At 36.3% G+C, this 27,589-nt stretch overlaps 2 protein-coding genes across 12 annotated transcripts in view; both read right to left on the reverse strand.

The window, feature by feature from the left end:
* Positions 1-4,632: 4,632 nt before the first annotated feature.
* On the reverse strand, positions 4,633-25,802 carry man1b1a (mannosidase, alpha, class 1B, member 1a). Of its 10 annotated transcripts, none has more exons than XR_016147527.1 (16): positions 24,595-24,937; positions 21,776-21,903; positions 20,504-20,612; positions 20,133-20,320; positions 19,234-19,376; positions 17,745-17,854; positions 17,466-17,657; positions 16,404-16,552; positions 16,009-16,197; positions 15,714-15,904; positions 12,571-12,691; positions 12,025-12,219; positions 11,651-11,782; positions 8,401-10,140; positions 8,074-8,188; positions 4,633-6,724 (listed from the first exon to the last, which is right to left on the reverse strand). XR_016147527.1 is itself a non-coding variant. In XM_039688031.2 (14 exons), the coding sequence occupies exons 2-14, from the start codon at positions 21,875-21,877 to the stop codon at positions 9,934-9,936; spliced, it is 2,028 nt and encodes a 675-aa protein (XP_039543965.2). In that variant the 5' UTR covers positions 21,878-21,903; positions 25,706-25,802; the 3' UTR covers positions 4,633-9,933. The 10 variants fall into 10 exon arrangements, 4 of the variants coding, with proteins under 4 accessions (XP_039543965.2, XP_088979562.1, XP_039543967.2 ...); XR_016147528.1 differs by having other exon boundaries at positions 4,633-5,062; positions 6,678-6,724; positions 8,074-10,140; XR_016147524.1 differs by having other exon boundaries at positions 4,633-8,188.
* A 59-nt stretch (positions 25,803-25,861) lies between these two features.
* Positions 25,862-27,589, reverse strand: part of LOC120490692 (uncharacterized) — a 62,875-nt gene continuing 61,147 nt past the window's right edge. For both annotated transcript variants that reach the window (XM_089123434.1, XM_039688028.2), the window contains one exon: positions 25,862-27,150. In XM_089123434.1, the coding sequence (XP_088979560.1) occupies positions 27,007-27,150 (144 nt within the window). In that variant the 3' untranslated portion in view covers positions 25,862-27,006. The remainder of the gene's footprint in view (positions 27,151-27,589) is intronic.

A 27,589-nucleotide genomic window follows, 5' to 3' on the forward strand; every position in this document is an offset into this window, starting at 1 on the left:
TGCCTGCACTTATGAATCTTTACCGTCCCAGCCCCTGGCTCTCAGGCAAACAGCTTTCAGCTGTACTCAACCTCTCCCTTTTGGTTTTTAAGTGACCTTTGCTTTGCCCCCTTTTAATAAGCAGTCACTGAAATAGCAAATAGGCAAGATGCTTAATTTGGAACTTGCCTCATGGCATGAAATTAATAGGGACAAGGAAACAACTTGTTGGAATGTAGTAACAACACGTATTAAGGCTTTTTGTTATGCAGAAGGTAACAAATAATGAGTCCCGTGTGGAAATTAGATCACTTTGCAATCAGGCAAGCATGCACTCAAAGCTCCATATGCACATTTAGCAAGTGGAGGTCTGTGGAGGTATGTCTCAACAGCCCCTTGAAAAACAAGTGAATATGTGTGAATGTGGCACAATTTATGTAATTTTATTTTTAACATCATGAAAATGTGCTTTCAACATATTTATCATGCTAATCGGGCTCGAGGGACTGGAAATGCAACAACTAAAACAATAAAAAAAATATTATTATCAATCAATATTGATAATAATTGATTGATAAAAATAACTCTCCCTCCTTCCTCAACTCTAACAGCTGACAACTTTGCCAGATGCTTCACTGTAAAAATGAGTAATTAATCAAATTAATTCCTTAAAAGTTAACCATTTAAAATGAGTAAAAAAAAAAGTGTGCATTTAAGTCACCATTATGGTGATTGGTGTTGAATGATGGTTTTCTCCGTCAGTGATTCTGCTTGTTAACATCAGGTGTCTCTAATGTTGGCAATTTAAAATAAAGAGTTCTTAATTAATCTTTGACATCTGTCTGTTTTTCAGATATTTTTGTTTAATTTTTTGGTGTAAACTTTACTCATTTTAAATGGTTAACTTTTAAGGAATAATTTGATTAATTATTACTCAATTCTAATTTGTTCAATTTAATTAATAATATTGTTTGTAATCTGTTGCCACAATTTTATTGATTAGACAAAGCATATTCATTCAACAAACATCAGCGGCCTACTCTCTACATCACAAACTGACAAACACTTCATAACAGCAATCACACACATTCTCCACTCCTTCTCTCCACTCCCAGAGGCAGAAGTCTCCAAACTTTCCAATCACCCTACTAACAGTCCACTTGATCCTATCCCCGCTCATCCCCTTCAAGCCATTTCTTCTTCATCTGGTATCTTTCCCACAGCATTTAAGGAGGCTCGAATAACCCCACTGCTTTCGAAACCCACTCTAAATCCAGCACTTTTAGAAAACTACCTACCTCTATCCCTTCTTCCATTCATTTCCAAGACGAGTCGTGTTCAACCAAGTCTACCTTTCTCACAGAACAACCTCCTGACCTGGAAAACAACCAGTCTGGCTTTAAAAGCGGCCACTCAACCGAGACTGCTTTGCTCTCGGTTATTGGAGCTCCGAGACTGGCAAGAGTAGCTTCCAAATCATCAGTGCTCATCTTGCTTGATCAGTCTGCTGCTTTTAACAGGGTTAACCACCAGATTCTCCCGTCAACCCTCATGACAAATCAACTGCACTTCAGTGGTTCAAGTTTTCAGGGTCCTTCAGTGTGTCTTGGAGGGGAGTGCCTCATGGCTCAGTGCTTGGACCACTTCTCTTCTCCATAAACATGACATCTCTAGGATCTGTCATGCAGAAACAAGGCATTTCCTGTCACTTCTATGCTGATGACACACAATTCTACCTCTCATTCCAGCCAGATGATCCGACAGTATAGCTGCTCGCATCCCAGTGTGCCTGACAAAACCAATTTAAGACAGGATGAAGGACCACCACCGATAACTCAACCTTGCAAAGATAGACTGCTTGTGATCTCGACCTACCTAACACTTCATCACAGCCTCTCCATTCAGCTAGGTTCATCATCCATAACTCCTTCCAGGACAGCCAGGGACCTTGATAATCTGAGATCCCCTGCATGTAAGAATAAAATCATCAGAAAAAAAAAAAGATACAATCTTTTATTTTGACAAGGTACTGTGGGTTGATCAATATTAATTTACACATCAGCCTTCGCCTGCATAGGCTAAAATTCTCCAGAGTGTGTGACTATTTGCAAACACAGTAAAAGGCTAAATTCTTGATATTTGGAGCAAAAGTGCAAAACATCTTTCAAATATCTTTTCATTTAATCAACTGCTGAATTTATGAAGTCCAAATGGCTTATTTTTTTTATCAGCAAGACAGTTATAGCCAAACAAGGTGCACCGAGCATACTGATGCTGCTCTTTGTATTGTCTGAGCCGCTCTAATCTGATGCTGAACTTCCCTTTTATTATGGATGTCATTCCGCATCACCTGTCTTTGTTTTATGGGTCTGGCTGGGGCTCTTTCAAAGAGAGAATGGCGTGGGCGTTCCACGCACCTGTCAGCTCATTTTAGTGCGCAGCGCGCGCTCGACTGAGAGCTGCTGTGTTTATCCTTAGCTTATAATTGTCAGTCCGACAGGCCGTCCCTGCGGAGCTGCTGTCAGACCACGGGGACGGTGTGTGACGCATACAGCCCACGCGCTAAAGGCCCTCTTCAGACAAACCTAGTTAATCTGTACCTGCACGAGGAGGAAGCAGTCGGAGCTTCACGTCATGAGTGAACTCTTTTTTTTTTTTTTTAAATAATTTCCACCTCCTTATATGGAAGGAACTTTTCTCTCTGTCGATTCTAATTCTACCCTGCCTTCCATTTACCTTGAAATCTGAAAGCCCCTCATCCCTCTGTCTGGAAGATTCACATTTCAGTATCCGAAACCCTTTTAGTCTCATGTGATGAGTCCTAGTTCCCAGTAATGCTCACTCCCAGAAGGACATCAAAATTGATCATCTTTATCCGTTCCTGGCAGTTTAGTAGAGAGCGGAAATCTTTTAATTAATATAAATACTTCTGAACTCATGGTAATGTATTTTGAGTCATAATGTATGTCGAAGACACTTAACATTTTTTCTATAATGTACCTAAAATGGGTCAGACTGTAGAAGAACCTTTTTTTTTTTTTTTACCTGTCTGCAACCTTTAGAATCACACTGTTACACCTGATTCCATTGATCAATCATGCAGACTCTGCAAATCACAGACCTCTTGCTCACATAGAACAACTTATATACGCTGTAAACTTTACTTCCAGGCGACCAATCCATCTACTCCTCCCCTGACGTTTAAAAAGGATCCTTCAAAGTTCAGCTCTTTAGCCCAGGGCTTTTAGCCAGTTTTGCAAGCTCTCATTAATGCATCCCTAGTGTTCACCTTCAGCTCCACACGGATTTCCCAACACACAAGCCAGCTGGAATACAGGCGGAATTTTGTGTTTACCCCCTAACCACGCCCTAGGGTCTGTTTAACACCATCTTGTTAGACCCAAACAGCTTTAAAACTCTGAAACTGAGAATTTATCACTTTAATGAGTGCATTTATCTGTCACTATTAAGGAACAGATCATTAAAATGCCCAAAAATTCCCTTTACCATTGAAGCGTCTGTGTTTCATTTAAATGATACAGTCAGATTCTGGGGAAAAAAAAAATCCCATTCATGTCTCCATAGAGAAATTGATCATTAATATAAATAAATATCTGTTGGTTTGATTTATGATTAAACAAAAACAATTAATGATAAATTGTGTAATATCATAAAGGTGCAAAATAAAACAAATTATATATATATATATATATATATATATATATATATATATAGGGGAGAGCGGGGCATAACCTAACGCATTTTGGTTTTGGCTCAATTAATTAAAAAATAATTAGGTTAGATTAATATTTCTTTTACACAAGCAACACACTGAAAGTGACAGAAGTGCAAATGTTACAACTTACCCCAAATGTGGGGTTAATTGTAACAGACAGAGGGGTTAGTTGGAACACTTGTGTGCAACACACATAATTCAGTACTATTTTATTTGTATAGTTTGATATCGTTTGTGCATCTGTATAGACAGAAATCCACACATCCATCCCTCATCCAAACATCCTTCTATTGTGGATCAATATCATAGATAGAGACATAGAAAAGGGCTGCACAATTTTGCGATAAATAATAATAAATAAAATTATAAAATATTTTAATTGCAATTAAATTAGATTTGTGTGTGGCAGCTGCATGTACAATTAATATTATTAATAATAATAACAGTCATAATAATACAAATGAGCTTAAAATAAAAATGTAAAGGGTTTATTGCATTAAAAACAGGCCATATTTTTAATAAATAAACAAGTTATCATTCATAGTACACTAAATTTTAAACATTTTAAATTCCAACATTGTTTGTGAAAGTCCAACAAAGTTAAATGTATACTCAAACCTGAAAAGTTGTGTGGCTCCGTTTTCATTTGATTAACATTGTACACTTGGCGGCTTAGTTGTAACACTGTGTTAGAACTAACCCCGCTGTGTATTACATTTTTTAAGCCTAGCTAACAGTTGCTAACAGACATGTTTCAAAACGGTGCTATGTTTAAGCCAACAAGACTGTGATTAAGGCAATATAAAGTTAGATTTGGAAACGTATACACCCAACTCAGAAACCGAAAAAAAAACCTATGATGAAACTGGGAAAATATAATGTGACAAAATAAATCAAGAGACACGAATAGATAAAAATGTGCGTAATTTATCAAGCTTTATTTTTGTTTGTGATCAGTTCAGTGACATTAACTGCAAATCAAGCAAACAAAAACAAAACAAGCTGGTTTAAATCCAGTGAAAATATTGAATAAAATGTACAAAATTGTCACGATAAAAGAAGTAACAAACACAACCATAATAGACGTTAACTGTGTTAGAAAAAAAAGAAGAGAAGGACCAATTAAAGTTCCAGCATCTGATCTTAAGACAAATGTCATATTCCTTTAATTTGGTGCCCTTTTCTCAGTGGAGCCAACAGAGGCCATGATGTTTGAAGAGGCAGGAACAGTCCTGATGGGACGAGAAGCAATTATACAGCGCTTTCTTAACGCTCGAGAAGTAGCGGCCGCGGGCCTGTCACACTTCATCGTCATGCAGAAAATTGGCCATGCTCGAGCTGTAAACTCTGGGAACGAATTTAACCGTATCAGGTCAGGTATTCCTCAGGTATGGTTCAGCTATGGCCAAACAAGTGGATAAGCTTGAGTTGTAGTTCTCGAAATCTGCTCTGGGATATAGAACACAGGCCCTCTCAACCAAATGTTTGAGTTCAACTTCGATTTTTTTAAAATACATTCATTGAACATGAAGTAGGAAACTGGCCTGGCTAATCAACTAGACAAGTTAAATAATACAGTCATGTCCATTATCCACCTCAGTAATAGCCTATGTTTTTTCCAGACCAAGGCAGACCAAGGACCAAAAATAAAGAATCCAATACCAACTCCTTATCAAGGATATTACTCATTTCAGAAACTATCTTGGCCCAATATATTTTAACTGATTGCATGACCAAAGACAGTTTATTAACTTCAAACTTTAACCATAAATCTTGAATTTAGAACTATATTTAATGTCAGAATGATAATTGATATAAAAGAATTGCACAATAGATTTCTAAGTCTTGAAGAGTAAAACAATGTAGTCATAAGCATTTAAAAATGCAATAATAATCACTTTTTTGTTTTTAATCAGTGTCCTTTTCTACAAAATATCCTTAAAACAAGGTCATTTTAACTGAGAGAGACGCCCTGCGCATCGAGGGCACATGTTGGCCGCAAAAGGGGCTCTCACGAGCACTCTTCTGAACCTAAAATGACAAAGGGGAAACCCTACTATCACAATTACATCAAGTTAGTTTCTGTTTATGGACTTTTAGTTTGTTATTTTCAGTCACATCACATGTGTTTTTTAGTTTTATGAAGCGATGTGAGGGCTTTGTGATTTTCAGACCTTTTCATGCTCAAACAGCAACATTACACATATGTAAAAAAGACAAAAATTCTGATTAAGAACTGGACACAAAGACATTACCTATAGTTCTCCAAATGCTAAAGCTCTCAGATGGCAGAAAGCGATCTACAGTAAACTAGCTCTGGGTAGTAGTGTGTTCAAGCCTTATTATAAATGCATGACCAAACACGACATTGGCAGTCTGCAGTCAGGTCGGAGGCGCAGGACTCACATCGGCAAGCAAGAAAGTGCATGACTGAAAACCCTCATACAGGTCAGCAACAAAAATAGTTCACAGCGGAAATTGGATATTCTCAAAGTGCGGTTTCTGCCTTGGTTGAGACGGGCATCCGAGTGGGATCAGAGATAAAGTGCGCTTGGCTGAACTACATATCTGAGTGGATTTCAGGCGCTGTATTGGTTGCATTGATTTTATGTACTGACAAACCTCTGCATTTGTTAAAAAGAACAGATAACTTCTGCTGGATGGTTTTATTTGGTTGTGTTTTTAATTTAGGAATAGTTACTAGATACACAGAAAGTTGACTTTCTATATTTTTTTCTTATTTTCCAGTGAAACAAAAATATCTAATCATCCTACTTGAACAAAAAACAAAAATGTCTCACACGAGAAGCAAAATTAAATATATATATATATATATATATATATATATATGATATAAAATATATTTTGGATTAAAAATTGACAAATTCTGTGTTTTGCCTGTTTTAAACATAAACGTCACTAAATTTTGTTCGATTTAATAGGGTAATAAAAATAAACTTACCTCAAGAAAATGAAGAAAAGAACGGTCTTATCGTTTAGATATTTTCACTGGAACACAAGACAAAATACTGGAATAAGAAAATTATTTGTGTAATGTAGCAAAGCAAGTTTTTCAAACAGTATTTACAAGAACAACTTTTACAATATTAATTTCCACTTCCAGAGAGACCATTTTACAGGGTAGCATTTTTTCCCATAGATTTTAAATTATGAATATGTAAAAATCATAATTTGATTAGCATAAAAAGTATGCATAAAATTAATAACATGAACAAAATGCATAATCACACTAGGCTAGGCAGAGTTCCTTTTTTGTTAAGAAATTGTAGAAATATACATTCTATAATAAATCTCAAAGGTGGCACTTTGCAATTGCATGTGATCAATCTAAAAAAAAAAAAATCATTCAATTCAACCCCAAATAATAATAATTTGAATAGTGAAAGAAAGTAAAGCCTAGCCCTAGATGAATCTCAAACAAATGAACAATTTTACAAAAAAAATAAAATAATAATTTACTTGGTCTACTTTTGTATCCATTTCATTTTTACACTATACAAACGTGACCTGCTTGTATCTTACAACATACATATAATACACCTTCACCATTATGCAATACGGCTCAGCTATGCTGGATATTAATACAACTAACATAACCTGACCTTCACAAACCCTCATCAGATCTGTGTCCACTCTGGGATCCTTCATTTAACATTGGCTGGCGAGCACAAACGGTAATCACAAACCGCTGATTGCAGCAGAGAGACGGGGGAAGCAATCAGGGAGAAATCTCTCATTATCATCCGATCACTCTGTATTCTGTAAATCCAAAGGCACAAGCGATGCAGATTTTTACGTTGTATCACTAGAGGCAGCAAGAGGATTGTGACACGGAACAGACATATTGTAATGCAAATGTCAATCACCCTGAAAATGGATTGTTTCAGATGCAGGATTATTTGACAGCCTGACCGTTTTGATTGGATAACTGCTGTTTGACAAAAGACACCAGGCGCAAATAAAGTCAACAAGCGATACGAGAGAGAAATTATAGAAGCTTGTTTCCACCACAAAAATTATAAAGGTAATTGTGATTTTTTTATTCTCAGAATTGCGTGAAAAAATAAGTCAGACGTCAGAATTGCGAGATATAAACTTGCTATTGCGAAAAAAAGTCACATTTGCGAGTTTATATCATGCAATTCTGACAAACACTGAAATGCAAGATGTAAACTTGTACCTGTGAGAAAACAAAAGTACGAAATGAGATTGAGTTGCAATTATCATTTAAATTATTATTCTGTTGTGGAAAAAATATTCCATAAGAAACAGCCTACAGCTGCAACTGCAAAAATACTTTTTGTAAGAACTGTGAGATATAAAAACAAATAAATTACCTTTTTAGAATTTAGAATTCTTCTCGCAATTGTGCATCATGGTCCAATTCTGAGAAAAAAAGTCAGCTCACGATTTTGACATTTTCTCGCAATTGCGAGTTTAAATCCTGCAGTTCTGAGGAAACAAAATTAGAGATATAAATTCAAAATTGCAAGAAAAAATAAGTAGACTACAGCTGAAAATTAAATCCTATAAATATCCTTGAAATTGTTTTTTAAATAACCTTCAATATTATTATTCTTATTATCCAGTAGTGGAAAAACATTACATAAGTATTAGAAAATATAAAAGGACCTAAATGAAGAATTTATCATAAGACAGCTCACCTAAAAATGAAACTTCTGTGATCGTCGAGTCATCCTCGTGTTATTCCCAACCTGTACAACCTTCTTTCTCGGACCACAAAAGGAGGAATCAATTCAGAACTGACCAAGAAGAAAGAATGTAATTCGGGTTTGGAATGGAACGACATGAGGGTGAATTTATGATGACGTTTTCATTTTATTGTTGGGTAAGTGATTCATTCAACTGTTTCCAACCTGTCTACAATAATCTAGCATATTGAAACAGATGGCAGTGTGCGGATAGAGATTATGACTGCACTCTAATATGACAAAGACAATTTTGTAGCTTTAATATCAAAAGTAATCTTGACTGTTGCTGAGAATCAGTTAATCCTTCAAGCAATGTTTTCAAGTAGCAATGCTGTGAAATTTGAATTAATGGTAACACTTTACAATAAGGTCTCATTGGTTCACTTTAGCGATGAACTAATTATGAGCAATATATTATTACAGCATTTCTGAACTTTTATAAATGTTAGTAAAAGTGCAATTGATCATTGTTTATTAATGCTAGTTCATAATGCATTAACTAATGTAGACAGATTTTAAAAGGTGTTTTAGTAAATGTAGATGAACAAATGCTGCAGAAGTATTGTTCATGGTTTGGTTATGTGAACTAATGCATGAAATAATGTACAGTAAACATTTGAAAACGTATTGTAAAGTGTTACCGAATAAATAAATAAATGAACATATATACACTTTGGATCACGTTTTAGCTAAATGTTGCATCCAGTGCCATGCAACCGCTGCTAAAATGTGTAGATAATAGCGTAAATCAGCAGTGTATAACACAAGCAGGGCTTCGGGCAACATCCGCTACATCAAATCATTAGTGTTTACTGAAGTACGCTCACTTAAGTCAACATAAATAACAGAAAAATACAAACAATCCCACAGGGCTCCCAAATAAATCTCAAGATGATCTGTAAAGTACTCAATATATTCACTAATGCACCCTGACTCGCACAAAAAAAGAAACATTTAGAAATTGACACTCAGTTTCCTTCTGTATCAGCCAGCAAAAATAAAGGTGATGCACTCCCATCAAGAGCCTCCTTCTATAGACATAGAAATAACAACGTTAACAAAAAAAGAAGTCTTCATTTTACAAAGTGCTTGGCATTTTTCACAGTGTGTGATTTCAGCAGTCTGCCTTGTGATTTACGGAGCTCTGACACTAATGTTTCTGTCCCAAATATGGAAGATGAGACATCTAAAAATTGTGACAGCTGCATGGGCTTGTCCAACACTTTGCAGTTGTCCCATGAGCTCAAAGGTAAGTGAAGTCTTGTAAAGGAGGAAAACTATATTTGAGATGTTTCATCGCCCATAATGAGTAACACAGTTCTTCTGGGTGAGGAAATAGTCTCACCGCATTTTGAATAAAGCTCAAGTGTACAGTTAAAGGTCAATGCATAACCTGCTACCTCAGTGTAGAGCAGAAACATTCCTGCCGAGCAGCTCTGAGGGGTCACTTTCCTGTGAAGCCTGCGTCATTTCCTGTTGAAACCCTCACGAGGCAGAGGGCCATATGGGAAGTGGATGGGCCTCAGTGTTGAACACGTACTTATCCAGACTGAGCAGCTCGGTGTCGTCAGAGAATAGGAGGAAGAGATACTTCAGCGTCTCGCCCAGGAAGAAGCTCTCCATCTTATCTCTGGGTGCAGGGTTCAACGGGTCACGGACGTTACCTATGGAGGTGTAGCCTCCGCTGGGGACCTGAGACAGAAATCGAGTAAAGAAATTAAGTTTCTTTATTTATTATTGGCACAGCTAGCACACTGTTCAATGGGCAGTGAAAATGCTTCCAGCTGAGACCGATAAATGAAATATATTAAAATTCTACTATTTTTGTGTTTAAAAAAAAACACACACACACCAACTAAAAGATAGAATCAAGCATCTTAAAAGCTACAAGTGAATTTTGGCATAAAATGTGGGGAAAAATTATTTCGAGAATTGCTCAAGGTTACATTTAACAGTGTTATTAATTTATTAAGACATTTTAGAGATTAACGTTAAAGGGATCCTCCACTTTTTTGGGAAATAGACTCATTTTACAACACCCTCAGAGTTAAACAGTTGAGTTTTACCATTTTTGAATCCATTCAGCCGATTTTCTGATATTTAGAAGAATATCAGTAACCAGACAGTTTTTGGTCACATTGACTTACATAGTAGGAAAAAAAATATACTATGGAAGTCAATGAGACCAGAAACTGTCTGGTTACTGATATTCTTCTAAATATCAGACAATCGGCTGAATACTTTCGAAAACCGTTCAACTGTTTAACTCTGGGGGAGTGGTAAAATGAGCCTATTTCCAAAAAAAGTGGAGTATTCATTTAACGTTAAGTCTTTAAGTGAACATTAGATGATGGAAAATGTAATTTAAGTGTGAAAACAGAAATATATAGTACAATCTTGGATTTTCTCTAATATGGACTGATTCTGATTTCTTCTATTTTTTTTTTTTTTTTACATTGGCTGATTTAATAAATCGTGAAAGAATGGTTGGGAGGGAGCATGAAGAATGATTTCCACACATGAATTGGCACCTCTAAGTCCAGACCTTAAATTCATTAAAAGTCTTCGGGATGTGCTGGAATAGACTTCACAGAGTGCTGGACTCTTGCATTGTCAATATAAGTTCTTGACTAAAATTTGATGCACCTCTTGATCAAGATCTTGTATTGACAATTACTCTGTCTGGACTCAGATGCCAATTCATGTGTGGAAATGATTCTTCATGCTCTCTCCCAACCATTCTTTCACAGTTTGAGCCTGATGAATCTTGACATTGTCATCCTGCAAAATGGCCATGATGTGTTTTCCTACATGGATGTTTAAGAAATAAAAAGCTACACACTCCATTAATTAGGGTTAGAAGAACTGTTGCCAAACACATAACATACTACAAACATAATCATCACTGCAATAATGATCACATTCATAGACTCTTAAGCATTTGCCTATTTAAATCCAAACAGCGATTTTTTTGTGTGTGAGTATAAACATACAACAAATAGTTTTTTTAAATTACAATAAGAGAAGAAATATATTCTATTTATATAGAATAAAATATTTTCATTATATGTTTAGTCTCAAATTTTCGACCCTACAGTATATAACCTTTCTTGTAATGTAAGAAAAACTATCAAAATTTACCAAAAGATGGAAAAAAATCTATGACCTCTTGTCATGTAAAATTCCTGCAAGTGTCACTCACTCTGGTGTGCTTGTTGAAACTTTGCAGGATGTCCCAGCCCCAGTCCCTGTATTTGCTGTCATTGGTGAATCTGTACATGTAGAACAGACTCTCTACTGTCTCTGGTCTCAGCAAGTTGTGTCTGTCAGCAGGCTGCACATACATATTGAAGAGAGAAAACAAAATCTATTAATGTAAAATGGCACCAACTATTATAAAGGTCATCTCATCAGTGCTGAGCGCAGAAACTGTTTTACCATTTTATTCTTAGACAAAGGAGAGAAAGGGTATTATGGTTTTGTTCCAAAACCTGCATCAGCAGTTAAAGGTCTTGTCTCAAACCACCCAGGGAGTTTATTGTCAAAAATGAGTGGTGACAGTGCAGGTTAATGAACCTTCACATCGATGTCCCGTCCGCTTTGGTACTGCAGGTTAAAGTGAGCGATCTCTGGGCTCAGTCCCGTCTCCATCTGCGCATACATCTGATGGCACGTCTCCATCAACTGCAGAGCCAGGTCCATGTGATCAGCGGGCAGGCCGTTGTGAGCGCCGAGAGCCAGCGTGCCAGGAAGAAAACACACCAAATGATCCTGGATGAGACAGAGAGAGTGTTGTTGTGGAGAAAGAGGTTCATCCTATAATGCCTACTTTATCATATTTGAAGCACAAAATGACGTTTTATAAGAGTTTTATATTGTTAGTGATATTTTAAGATGAACAATGACTGAAACAACTTAGCTTGACTTGATTATCTATACAATTGTTTTTAGAAAAAGCATGATTAAATGTATCTAATATGATACACTGCTGTAATCATCGCTGTATTGCATTGCATTGTTTAGGAGCATACATGCTTGGAAAAACATACATTTTTATTTTTGGGTGAACTATCCCTTTAAGTATGACACTTGGCGGCTGAAATGAAGTCACGACTTTCTCACCATCTTGGGATTGAGACGGCCGTTGGACAGCTCCCCAACAAAGGTCAGTTTACTAGGAGAAGTCTGTCTCAAGAGATTCTTTTTGACACCTTCTACAGCCTGAAGATAGTCCTCCAGCAACCTGAAACGATATGCAAAAACCACACTATGCATTTGACGTGATTAAGTTCGCCCTCTAGAGACAAAAATAAGCTACTGCATCTTTTTGTACATTGAGAGCATCCCAGACTTCAGGCAGTCCTCATACGTGTCTCTGTGATGAATAAAATCAAACACAGAAAGTAAGGGCTCCGATCCAACCCCATCAGTGTCTTAGCCAGATAACGGACAGGATTCAGAGGACATTTACATTTTTGACTAGCATATCCATCACCAACCTGGGACTTCATTTATAACCATTGTAATTAATTAACCGTTGTACAATAAATTGGCATTTATAAAAACAAACTTGACGGGAAAATTTGCGAACCTGCACGCAAACTCAGACCAAACTCTTATACAAACTATTTGATCAGTGGAAAAGATGGAGAAAAACTTTCTCTGAAATTTATTTTACACTATTTGATTTATTTATTGAAAAACAATGGAAGGATATAGGCTACTAAACAAATAAAAATATATATAATAAATCTATAAATGTAATGTGACGGCACATCCGTATTTCATATTTTCCTAATGTCTTGTACCTTGGTATCACGTGGATGAATAATCATATGGAAATGCAGATGATGATATGCAAATTAAAACTAGGTGTAGTTATCTCCATAAATGGTTATTTCGGTGTGAAGACAAACGGGATGGAGACACAATCTTCGGCTGACTGGGATTTATAAAGTGAATTCAGCGCAGGTTCTGGAGTACGAATAGTTTTAGAAGTCTGAATATTTTTTTTTTTGCATTCACCATTTTTGGCTTTCGGGCACACATACACTTTTATTAAGTATCTTACGCCCAGTTTTATAAATGAGGCCCCTGGTCTTTTTTGGATTTGATATTCCACACCAGACTGAGGCATATATCAAAACTCATTAACAGTCAGTGTCTACTGAACCCCAGTGAACACCTTTTTATTGAATTATTCAAAACCGAACCCAATGAAAAAAAAACTAGCAGCAAGAAGCAAGTGTATGTGATGTCAACACAGCGGGAGTCTAACGAGACTCAGGTGTGAGCAGGGCATGACAATGATCCGGCAAGCTCAACAGAGACAGAATCGCACCAGCAGAGAGAACAGAAAGACAGAATAACATCCTGTCAAGTGCACAAAATGGCTGATGTCGCATTTCGCCAGAAGCAATGACACCTTGGCACTGTCCGTAATGGTGGTGGACATGTGCGAAACATGCCTATGACAGTATATTCCTATATCAGTCATCATGGTGATATGGTCTTGTGAGGGAATTTTTTTTTTATTTTATTTTTTTTTTTACAAATTTTATTGTCCGTCAGACAAAAAGTTTAAGTTCAACTAGTTAGAAACGTAACAGCACACCTCTCCTCAAAAAAGCTACACCATTTGAGGTATCATTTATGTTTAATTTATGTGTGAATACAAAAAGTCAATATTTATTTAAATGTTATGGTTGATAACTGAAAATGCCTCATATTACAATTCAATACTAATTTGTCTAAATAAATGAAATAAAACACTAAAAAATATAAACATTACAACGCATGAAATCAATCATTTTAAATGTAACAAGGGAATTTAATAGGTATCACGAATTTGCTAAAAGTTACATTTACAATTTGATTGCTTAGATTAATGAGCATTAATTGACAGAAGTGGTAATCTAAATGTAATTATATATATATATATATATATATATATATATATATATTAGGGCTGTGCAAAAATTAATTGCGATTAATCGCATCCAAAATAAAAGTCTGTGTTTACATAATATATTTGTGTGTGCTGTATATAATTATTTTGAATATATAAATACATACACATGCATTTATATATTTAAGAAAATGTGTTATATATAAAATATTTATATTTATATAATATAGAATTTAAGCACAAATAAGTCTTAAATATATACATGCATGCATAGGTATTTATTTATACAAAATAATTACAGTATATACAGCACACACAAATATATTATGTAAACACAGACATATATATATATATATATATATATATGAAGAGTTCAGATGCAAAAGCCTCTAAACGCCATTTGAAATTTTCTTCTTTAATGATGATTTTTATCAAACTTGTATATTTAAGTTCAGTAATTTCACTTAAATGGCAATGAAGATTACCTATTAATTGTCATTTAAGTGAAATTACTGAACTTAAATATACAAGCTTGATAAAAATGGTCATTTTAGAGGCTTGGCAATGGTCATTTTCAAATGGCATTTAGAGGCTTTTGCATCTGAACTCTTCATATATATATATATATATATATATATATATATATATGAGCAATAGTGATTTTTGCTGGAATTACAGCTAAAATAATATTGCTTCATTATACCAACATACTATTTTTTTATGTTAAAATAGATTGAGCAACATTGTCTCCATCAATAGTATGATATTGACTATCCAATAGCTGCCAGGGTGAGCGTTAAGGAAGCCTATTTGAAAACAGGCTTTATTTCTGTGTTATTTTTGTTGATCCTAGCAACACACGAATTACACATTTTTTTCTACTTCATAGCACAATGTAGTGCTTGAGCCCTAAATTTGACATTAAAACAGAAACATTTGCACTTATATAATTTGAGACCTCTTGAAACCAATTCCATCAAGAAATGATGACATCATAATAAAATAATCTAACACTAAATGCACCAAAGTCACCTCCAGGGGTTTTCAAGAGCAACACAAGTGCCCTGTACTTTTATCACTGTTAAGGCTAAGCAGTATGTCGTTACATAACAATTAAACCATGCTTTTGTTCTTTCCCAGTGCAATCAGTAACTGACGATGCGAATCAATCATACCACCCCATCTGTGACCAGAACTATAACCTCAGTACATTAGGCTCCGTGAGCTCCGTGAGCACCAATTCTCTGGAACCCATTAGCTAAAAGCACCAGTGGGCTATTGACACCCGGTCTAAGCACTAAATTTATGAACCGTCAGCCAAAGCAGCATCCGTATCTGCTGTGTTAGTGTAACTCACTCAGTCTCTTTCTTGCCACCCTGTAGCCACTGTTTGAGCAGGTACTCGTAGTAGCTGTCCGCACGGGCCCCCAGCGTAAAGGCCCCTCGCCGAGTGAATTTACCACTGTTTGTGTTGATGAACATGGGCACCAGACCATCACGCTTTCCCTCCAATCTGTGGACCTGTCTGGTCACCTCCTCCACTGCATTCTGAGAACAGAGGGAGATAAATAATAATAATAATGAAATAAATTAAAATCTTAACTTGATTTTTTTTACATTACTAAATAAATAAATGCTACAAAATAATGTACCTGGTACTGCGGGTCCTGTGTGAGTCGGCTGAGCTCTCTGAACTCCAGCTGAATGCTGGTCACCTCTGCCACCGTGCTGTCTGTGGTCCAGCGTGGCGGGTGAGCGGTTCCTTTACCAATGTTCACGTCAGAGTAGGGGATTTTAGATGGCGTTTTGAAAGCAGGCATTAATCTGAAGCCAATGTCTTTCTACAAAAAAAAAAAAAAAAAAAGAGACACAACAAGTGTTTTATCTGTGGTCTATTAAAATAGTAGTATCTGTGTAAGCCAAAAGCTATAAATCTTTAAAGTCATACTTTGTCCTGCACTAGGACAATGAAGTATAATGAAGGATATGAAGGATAAGGAGGATAATGAGGATGATACTAAATTCAATAAAGATATGAAGTACTCACAGCTTTTTCCAGGAAGAGTGTGTCCCCGGACAAGTGGTATGTGCTCAAGAGACCCCCCAAAATACGTATGGTACTCTCAAAAAGATTCACATCCACATTCTTGGAAAAAGATAATTCTGTCTCGACCCACTTCCTCGCCTCTGCAAACTCTAATATATAAAGATTTAGAAAGAGAGAGACGCATAGAGAGAGAAAGAGAGAAGGAGGGGGTGCAAAGTACACATTTTCCATCAGTATTCATATTTATATAGTCTTTTTCAATCAATATATTTTAATTAAAGGGTTTGTCTTCAAATATGGGAACTTTAGGCCCAGTGGACTTTCTTTCTTAAAACCCACTTTTGACACACTCACTAGTTTTTTCAATTTGTATGCTAGCAACATCCAACTGTTCAAAGGTTTTGGGTCAAAATTATATTTTAAGATTTTTTATGCTCGCCAAGGCTGCATTTATTTGATAAAAAAAAAATCTGTAAAAACATACTTTAAAATGTATTTTTAATTTTAAATGGGATGTGCCATCACATTACATTTATAGATTTATTATATATATTATTTATTTGTTTAATAGCCTATATCCTTCTCTTGTTTTTGTATAAATAAATCAAATAGTGTAAAATACATTTCAGAGAAAGTTTTTCTCCATCTTTTCCACTGGTCAAATAGTTTGTATCATTTATTTATAATTTATTTATATTTTTAATGTTTTACATGAAAACAAATGATCCTTCAGAAATAATTATAATATGCTGATTTGCTGCTCAAGAAACATTTTTTATTATTATCAATGAGGAAAACATTTGTACTGCTTAATATTTTTGTGGAAACATTGATATATACTGTATATTTTTGCGGGATTCTTAGAATAATGGAAAGTTCAAAAGAACAGTATTTATTTAACAACATTTTTTTTGGTAACAACATAAAACCCTTTACTGTCGCTTTTAATCAATTTAATGCTGTCACTTTTAATCAATGTTGACAATCGGAAATGAAACAAGTAATAGATTTGAAATGTGCATACAATGGTCAAAAAACAAAAGCTGCAGTTATAAGACTCACCGTCTTTCAGGCCAAGTATCCACATGGTGTCTAGTGCATCTATAAGTGTAAGGCCCAGACCGAACCACTCTCCATGAGTCTTAGATATGGGCTTCAGTTCATCATGACCCCACGCAAAAGCCTTGTAGCCGTTCCACGCGTGCCTAAAAGCCTCTCGCACCGCCTCTACATGATCTACGGGCTTCACTGTGACTGTGTACAACAAATCACAGAAAGACATTAGGATGATCACATGTCTGAGGCGTTTGGCCTTAATAATTGTGGGATGAATTCTGATACCTGGTTCTAAGTTGGTAGCTCCCTCGGCATCAGCCACTGTTCCTTCTTTCCCATGGGCGGTGGATTGAAGCTCCGTCTCCTGCTCCGCCTCGATCATTGCCCCGCGCCAGCTAGCAGTCCACAAACAACACTGGCATCAATTGTAACATCCAATCCAGAGATTCAGCACCCATAACAGCACTGTTTCCTCCCAGACGACCCATAACTGCAATTACACATGAGCAGGAGTCCCACAACAGGACACAGCTGGAGGAAATGAAAGCTCATCGCAACTCACTTCAAAAATGCTGCATTACCAGCGCAACTGTTAATGAACTATTCACTAAGGTACCATCAGCACACAGGAGTGTTTGTCTTCCGCTCCTGTTATGCATTCTCTGCTCTTTCTAAAGGCAGTGACACACCAAGCCAACGTTAAAAAAAAAACTAGCAACGACAAAAGCTGTATTGTCACCTCACGTCGGCTGCGTCTCAGCCAAAAACTTGAACTACAGGAGGCTGTAGACGAACACATGAGTTCTGAACCTGCGTGTAGGGAAAAATATCAGCAGGTATCATAATATATATCCTCGTTGCCGTTATAAATCCAAGGGTGATCGTGCCTTTTCGGTGAAGGGTCTGAAATTATGGAATAGCCTTCCTTTCCATGTGAGGTCATCATCATCGCTAGCCATTTCTTAGGTCTGATAGAATGATTTTGTATTTAAATATGTTTATTTATTCTAGCTTGATCTGTAAAGCACTTTGGGTTGTTTTTAAATGTGCTATAAAAAGAAAGGTTGACTTGACTTGACTTCTTTGGTCGCTTTAGCTTTTATTTTCATGCACTGACAAGTTAGCTAAGGTGAACATCCAATAAGAGTTCTCTCTCTCACCGATGCTGATTACACATGCTCAATTGGCCAAACAGATCAGAACACACCGCAAAAACTGGACCATAATTTATCCAAAAATGTATGTCATTCTTTTTGTGTGTGTAAATTTTGGAGCAGTTGTAAGTACTATAAGGTGTTCACACTTCTTGGTTCTTTTGGCCTGGACTAAAAAAAAAAAAGATACATTTAGTCCTGGTTCACACTGACATTTTTAAAAACAATCCTAAACATACAAAACAAAAAATATGAAATTTTTTATAACATATATTTTGTGATGGATCTTGGCAAACATCCAAAACAATACTGTGTGCTGTATTAAACGCGCACATTGAATGAGTGTAAATATGATGGTATTTATACCAGCTGAGAACACATTAAGAGGAGTGGAGGGGATAACATTCTCAGCAGCTCCAAGCGTGTAAGTGAGACTAATAACAAATAAATGGCAATAAAACTCATAATTAGTGTCAGTTTTAATACCTCTACTTACTCGAAAGGTTAAATACTGACTAAGCCAACAACAAATAAATGTCAATGACTAATCCTTTAACCATTTCTCATAATTAAGTCTCATATAAAAATGTCTGCATCGATTGAATGTAAAATGTCCAAACCTAATGACTGTTTTTGCTTCTTTCCCTCCGTCGTCTTCTCTCTTGATCTCGGGTTCGGCTTCTTTATCTTTCATCTGCCAATCTGACACATTCCCTCGCTTTTGTAGAGCTGGAGGACCACGCTTGCTAGGGGGCTTCCTCTGCTGATTCAAACCGCCCAACATAAAAAGACAAGAGTAGATAAAGAATCTTCGGATAAATTTACACGGCAACGATGTACTAAAAATGGAAACGTTTATCTTTGCATTTGTCGCATACAGAACAGCTATCCCCATTCACGGGGATTCGCGAAATAGACTAAAAACGCTGTATTATGCCAGGACCGTAGTTGGCAATCTCACTTTGTGAAGAAACACTACGTGCCTATAGACTGAACACATAATGAACACAAATGTTTTTGTACGTCACGAATTACCTTATTCACATAATATTAAAATATTATGTATTTAACATTTTTTAGTTGTAACAATTGTAATTTTGTAATCTTTTTAAATGTACTTTATCAATATAATAATGCTATAACTGATCAAATTTAGTTTTATAAAAAAGCTTTTCTTTTGAATTTACAAACAATAGTATTTTTTTAAAAATGTGTAGAAAAATTGAAGAGTTCAGATGCAAAAGCCTCTAAATGCCATTTGAAATTTTCTTCTTTAATGATGATTTTTATCAAACTTGTATATTTAAGTTCAGTAATTTCACTTAAATAACAATTAATAGGTAATTATCATTGCCATTTAAGTGAAATCACTGAACTTAAATATACAAGCTTGATAAAAATCTTCATTAAAGAAGAAAATTTCAAATGGCATTTAGAGGCTTTTGCATCTGAACTCTTCAATTATACATTTATTAAATATAATACATATACCAAATAACTAAGAGATATTCCTACTAACCATAGCTGGAGGTTTGGGAAGTATTGGGATGCTTGGTCTTTGAAGCTCCGGCAGCACTTCTGGTGGGACGTCCTGGACCCCAGGCACAACTCCTTGTGGGAGCTTCGGGAGGAGGCCAGGGGGAATGGGCCTGAGACCTCTGTTTTCCATTTCAACCCAGTCCTCTTTCAACGATCTGTCAGAGAGCCCTAGACAATAAACAGACAGAAATAAATCTCATGTGAATTATTAATAGCAAACCGTGTGATGTTTAATAAAACCTTTACCCCAGCAGCTAACATAAACGGGCAGAGACTGTACCAATCATCTATCTTTTGTGATTTCACCTTTCACATCCAGTGAAATGTCATTAAAGTGGACGAATAAAGTACCTCTCCACTGCTCCGACAGACTGGAATAGGAAAGAATCCCACAGATGAAGAGGAAGGCCAGCAGGAAAAGAATCAAACTGCGCTGAAGCCGAGACAGCTGCTTCCATTTCTGCCAAAACAAACGCAAACAATACATGGACAATCAGAGGAAAGTGCAGCAATTTTATATTTGATGGATTGACGTAGCAACTGTAACGGCCGCCAAATATAGTGCATTTCGGATTACAGGAGGCATTAAAGGGATAGTTCACCCAAAGAATCCTACATTTCCGAATCCTCACCCACATGATGTTGTTCAAACCTGCATGATTGTTCTTTTCCTGTGAAACAAAAATGAGCTACACAACCTTTGAAAAGTTTGGGGTCACTTAGACTTTTTAATGTTTTTGAAAGAAGTCTCTTCTAAGCTGCATTTATTTGATTTAAAATATAGTAACGGTTTTCTATTTTATGTATTGTAAAATGTCATTTATTTCTGTGATGATAAAGCTGAATTTTCAACATCATTACTCCAGTCTTAAGCATCACATGATGCTTTTATTATTGTAATTTTTATTATCAATGTTGAAAAAAGTGTTGCTACTTAATATTTGTGATACATTTTATTTTTTTATTTTTTGTATTATTTTTTGCTGAATAAAAGTATTAATTTCTTAAAATAAAAATAGTTGAGGACAATTCATTCACTAACCGAGTGACTTAGTGATTTGCTTTTTTTGGTGTTCTTATGTTGTTTTTTACACATTAAAATTGTATTGCATGAGCTTCAATTTGGATTCCCAAGGAAAAAAATAACTAGTTTATAAAGATATTACGATGAGTAAATCCTAGCAGAACTGTTTTTTTTTTTAATGATGAACTGTTTCTTTAAGCTACATTTTTAAATTAAAAGTTTTGTTTCTTTCAAGCCACAAAATTGTGTTTTAGGCTTAGCAGGGAGTGTGTGCCTGCTTTCAGGCGATAATTAAGTATTTACAAATTAGTAGATTAAATGTGAGGTGGAAAAAACAAGGGTTTTAACATTGCCAGTCTGGCTAGGAATGAACACAACGACTTCAGTGATGGCATTTTCTTCTCAGAATATTAAATAGATGCCAAGAAGCCACGCAGACAGGAAAATTGCACTCATTTACACAAACAAATAAAGACGCAGAAGCCGTCAGCTGTCGAACATCACAGTTAATGAATGAAAAATATATAATGCTCAGTATTTATGTCCAGCAGAACAAAGGTTTAGATGGCATGTTAAGAATAAAACAGGCAAACACTAACCCTCCAGCAGGACTGCCTCCGGTGCTTGCCGTTGGTGTAGCTACGGTTGTGTTGGTCTCCCAGCGTCAGAGAGACAAAGTCCTTCCTCTGTGGCGAGTACATCTCTAACAGCCCACCACTCAAACACACTAAATCAAATAGGCAAGAGAGGGGAAAAAAGACAAGAATGACACAGATATCAAGTGATTTTCCCATAAATCACTATTAGTTACATGAGCTGAGCACATGAAGGTCTGTGGCTCCTGGCATGCTGATCTTCACAGCTCCCTGAGGAGAATTGAGGTGTAAAACATAGATCTCGTCACAAGATTACTTGATACCAGACTAAATCTGAAGTGAAATGAGGCAAGGGGTGGCACATCTGATCTGAGAACAACACCATGGGACAGGGCTATTCACCTCACTGTCCCAGGGCCATGCGAGCCATGTAAGAGGGGATTAGGAACATTAGCTTAAGTCCATCTGGTTTCTATCATACCAAACCCAGTTCATTGGATAGGATAGATTTAAAACACTGGCCTGCTAAGATGACACACATATGCTGCAGGACAGGGGAAGGTTGAATGCAGACTGTGTCCTAAATGCAAATTACAAGTAAAATCATCTGTTTGAGATTGTCATTTAAGTGTGAAGGTGAAAATGAAAGGTCAGGTTTGTTTTGGGGACAACATTCCCACACTTTTCAACCATTTCATTACCCTTCATGTTTTTGATTAGCCTACGGGATATGAATGTTCCTTTTAAATAGCAAATTCAAATTGATTTGTTGATGAATCTTTCAAAATGATTTGTGAACTGGTCGACTGATTAACTGATTCGCTCACAGATCACACATCACTACGGTTTTTGAGCAGCTTTTACACTACACAAGAAAACATTTTTTTCTAGGAAAGTCTTTTTTTAATGTTAATGTTAAATATTCACATTTATTTCCAAGATAGGCCAGGACTAAATTCACAATCTGGGTCAACAAACAACCTGATTCATTTGGTCATGTTGAGTCAAATGACTGTTTTAAATATCCACCCCTGCACCCAACTACATCACATACTTCCCAACTAAAAGTACCCGGATGACCTACATCTTCCGGTGAGATTCTGAAGTGTACAATGCATACAATGGACACTTTACTATCCCATAAGGCCACGGAAGAGGATAATGACAACATGGTGAATGTAACATACTTAAGAACATACTTTGTTCAGATAGATTAGAACATATTTTTTTAGTGGTTGTGTATTACTTACTTATTCAAAATAAGTACATAATCAAAATAGTATGCGATTTCGGATGCAGTATGTACGTTCCGTCATATGCACACTGAATCTCACAGGAAGTAGTAGGTCGCCCAGCTACTTTTTGCCTACTCCTTTGAGTACTGTGAATTCGGACATACTTCTTATGTCACCTACAGTTTTTCCCATAGAATGCAATTTCAGATACAGCCAATAACTGAAGTGTGCCAGCCCATTCTCTGCCAAAGCGTACATCCAACGCACATGGCACCCTTTAGCGTCAATATGAGACGCAGATATATATGGGGCAGAAGGCGTCTCGTATTGGTCTACCCCAGAAATAAACTTACCCATACTCTCTGCATGTTATATTGACGCTAAAGGGTGCCATGTGCGTTGGATGTCTACGCTTTGGCAAAAGCGTTGTATATGACGCCTTGGGATGAGAATGTGTTGAGTGTGCGCAACATGGCGAACGAAGACGTAGTACGTCCAGATTACACTCATACTCGTAACAGACATTCATACTAGAACTTTTTTTGCAGTCGTGAAGTCATTTATTCAAAATAAGTAGCTTTTGCTGCAACCATAGTTTTACAATGTCCTTCCTTGATATTGTTTTTAATTTTTAAACTTCTGAATAGGCCTACTTGTTCCTAGGCCAGCCAAGTAATTTTGTCATAACATTGGCAGCCTGTTTTGAGATAGGTTTGGGTCATCTGTAATACATACCAGATTTTTAAATCGAATAACGTTAGCTTTATATTTTGGTGCCAGCGCCACTATTAAGGATTTGTATTGCAAGTAATTCTACTTTAATGACTTTACATCAATTTTCTTAAACCATCAGTTAAATTAAAACACTTGAAAAATGTGTTTTTACGTCCCTGTACTTGTTATATATATTTTAAATTGCATCTTCCACTGCACACACGTTAATACGGAGCCCCTCAAGTCCCACTTTGGTAAAAAAAATTAATTATAACTATCTTGTGGCCTCAAGATAGTAACTCGTGGCCTCAAGATACTAACTCGTGGCCTCAAGATACTAACTCGTGGCCACAAGATACTAACTCGTGGCCTCAAGATAGTAACTCGTGGCCTCAAGATACTAACTCGTGGCCACAAGATACTAACTCGTGGCCACAAGATACTAACTCGTGGCCACAAGATACTAACTCGTGGCCACAAGATACTAACTCGTGGCCTCAAGATACTAACTCGTGGCCTCAAGATACTAACTCGTGGCCACAAGATACTAACTCGTGGCCACAAGATACTAACTCGTGGCCACAAGATACTAACTCGTGGCCTCAAGATAGTAACTCGTGGCCACAAGATAGTAACTCGTGGCCTCAAGATAGTAACTCGTGGCCACAAGATACTAACTCGTGGCCACAAGATACTAACTCGTGGCCACAAGATAGTAGTAATTAATGCATTTCTCTGTCATTTCAGTGTGCGTTTGTTAAAGCACACTGAAATGAAAGAGAAATGCATAAATTTTTTTATCAACCGTTTAACCCTGCTCACCCTGTTAACCCTCAGGTAAAGGACTGGCCTCCAAACGAATCCTTGTTTTACCTTTCTCTTGACTTGCTGGTCCCGGTAAGAAAGAGGATATATATGCATGAAGAGGATGAGGTCACAGCCAAGGCATCCCATCCCACTGTGCGTGTAGCATAAGTGAACTCAGTGTGTAGGTGACACCAGGAGTGGCTATCAGATCTCTATCTCTCCTCCATCACGCTGCTCTCATACAACCCGCGCATTACTCGCACAAAACGCATGCTGATAGACAGTCTAATCGTAATGTATCGATCTGTAAAAAAAATAAGCATGATCGCTGTTAATCACCAGAAGGCTGTGTTCAGTACAATGTTTATGTGACGGCTCCTATTGTATCACGTGATCCTCGTGCACACGCGTCATTCGGTCGGGCTCCGCCCTGTTTTATTAACACGTTCATGACCTTACAACAATCTCTCTTTTCACATGGAGGGTTCACTTCAACAGTGAAGAAATCATTTATCTGTTAACATAATTATATTGATGACAACGTGGTTTGTGACCTGATTTTTTAAAGTGAAAAAAGATTGAAAATGAAAAATGCTGCGTCATAAATTAAATTGTAAATTTTTTTTAACAGGAATAAATACAATAGGCCAACATTTGGAAATTGGAATGATCCTAATGGTGAATAATTATTCCATTCATTATCATAGAAATGCAGTAATATATTGAATAGTATATAGTGCACAGTGCAGTAATATTATGAATGAAGTCTTTTGACATACTTAGTCAACAATATACTTGTGAATGCTTCTTTAAAGTGCTTATGTCAGTTCAATTATTATATTTAAGACAAGGGAGATGGTGGTGGAGTGAAACTAAAGGAGCACTTTGCTGACCTGTTTTGTGGGCCAGATAACACTCCTTACTCATGATGATATTCATATATTACTGGATGATGTCCTCATACACTGCAAATTCAAAGGTTTGTGTGTGTGTTTTAGCAAGAATTACGACACTTTCCAACGCCTTTCCAGATATGAACATTTTTAAACTTTTATGGCAGTGTTTGCCCACTTCGTCCCATTCCACACAGATTTTAAGACGTTACAGACTACATTCAGAAAATAAATATAGACAAAGGCGACAAAGCTAGGGCGCCTTGTGCTAAAGCAAATTGTACCTGCTCATGGATCCTCCTGGGGTATAACTGGGCAGCTGCAGTTCAGCTCATTAGCTTTTTGGTTTGAATAGGGAAAAATACAACTTCACATAACATTTTTAAGAAACGGTCGTGTTTCAAACAAGGATACAAAACAGTTCGACACGATTTAAATGATACATTATTAATGCATTTTTTTTTTTTATAGCTGATACTCAAAACAGATGACCAGCATGTGATTTCTGATAACACCAAAAATACATAGAAAACACAATATACATTACAAAATATAGGCTAATTGAACAAAATAAAGCACCTGTGCCTAAATTGAATGTGGTTTACAATGTCATTATTGATAACTGCTTTAAAGCAATGCTGAATGATTCAATTTGGCTTTGTCTGATTATTCTCAAAATTATCCAATATAATTTGAGCATTTTCTTACATTTATGTCATAAGTGCTCCCTGAGACCTACATACAGTAAATGTGAACTAAAGAAGACTCCCACTATGACTTTTTGCATGCGCATTCTTGTACCCATAATGCACATTAGATCACTGCTTGCATGGCTATTTGCTGCGGTTAGTATAATTATTCTCTTTTGGAAACAACTATTACTGCTGTATCGTAAATTTTAGCACCCATAACCACATATTTGAACAATATTTAGGCAATATGACCCTTTCTGAAATTGAACCATGACATGAACAGAGAAACCAGAAAGGTCACACAGACTTCCTGATATTTAAATCTCATTGGGAAGGTTAGCTGTGTCCTCACTGGGACGCTTTGTTTCTATCAGTTCTAAAATTCAAGTTTGACACTTAAGATGAGAGGGGGAAAAAGTGTCATTTATAAACTCCAAGAATGCACTTATATTGCCTTATAATGGAAAGTCTTAACTTTATGCACATGATTAAAGTAGTATACAGTTGAAACTTGGACCATGCAACCACATAGTGGTCACGTCAGAACCCTGTCATTACACTTGATGCGATCCAAGCGTCTTCTACAACGTTATTACAAGACCAGCTAGTGATTAAAAAACATTGCTAAATCAAATAAAATTAGTTATAAAATAGTACATCAATTAAAAAGCCATAAGTCCCTGTAAACAAAAAAAGGATATTGTCCATTTTTCTGGCAGCACCGGGAAAGATAGGACCCTTGTGTGGAGTCACTGTCTGAAGGACTTTGTAGAGTATTTCCTTTAGTACAAGCCATAGATGCCACATGCTTCTTCAGAGTGTTCTGTTTTCTTCTCTTTGTTGCTTGCTTGTATTTAAACACACAGAATGTACCGTTATCATTCAGTATGTCTCTAGCTGAAGCACACAGGGCCGATGGTGAAGCCAAACTCGTGACTGCTGTTGCCAAAGATTCCTATGTCATGTAGAGGAAGCAGGTCCATGTCCTCAAACTGAAACACAGACTCACGTGGTCCAGGATCCACTTCCTCTGCAGACTGGTACACAAAATATAAACATAAAAAGTTTAAAAATGGTTATTAAAGGAAATTCCGCTAAACAAACTCAAACAAAGAGTCCCAACTTTTCCACTTAGTTGTTATTAGATATTAAGACAGAATCTGAGTTGATGAAAAGCTAATAATTACAACTAATAAAAAGCTAATAAACAACTTTTTTGCATTATTTTCCTGTTACCTCTGTAAAGCTTCTTTGAAACAATCTGTATTGTAAAAAGCGCTATATAAATAAATGTGACTTAAAACTTAAAATTAAATCAATTAATAAAAAATAAATATTTTATATATAAAAAAAGGTTTAAAAACAATATTTGTTTACCTGTATTTGTTTACTATGTCATTAACAGACATGGGAGAGTGGTGCATATGCGAATAAATTATTAAATAATTTAAATATTAACTTAAAACCTCAGGGGTC

The sequence above is a fragment of the Pimephales promelas genome, chromosome 19, assembly GCF_988280905.1.
Source record: "Pimephales promelas chromosome 19, fPimPro1.hap1.1, whole genome shotgun sequence".
Classification (NCBI taxonomy): domain Eukaryota; kingdom Metazoa; phylum Chordata; class Actinopteri; order Cypriniformes; family Leuciscidae; genus Pimephales; species Pimephales promelas.

Coding starts and splice junctions, on each gene's coding strand:
- man1b1a (XM_039688031.2), bottom strand. CDS start 21,877: ATGTACTCGCCACAGAGGAAGGACTTTGTCTCTCTGACGCTGGGAGAC. Junction 16,553..17,465: donor GATACTTGGCCTGAAAGACG/GTGAGTCTTATA, acceptor TTTATATATTAG/AGTTTGCAGAGGCGAGGAAG. Junction 11,783..12,024: donor GACGGGACATCGATGTGAAG/GTTCATTAACCT, acceptor ATGTATGTGCAG/CCTGCTGACAGACACAACTT.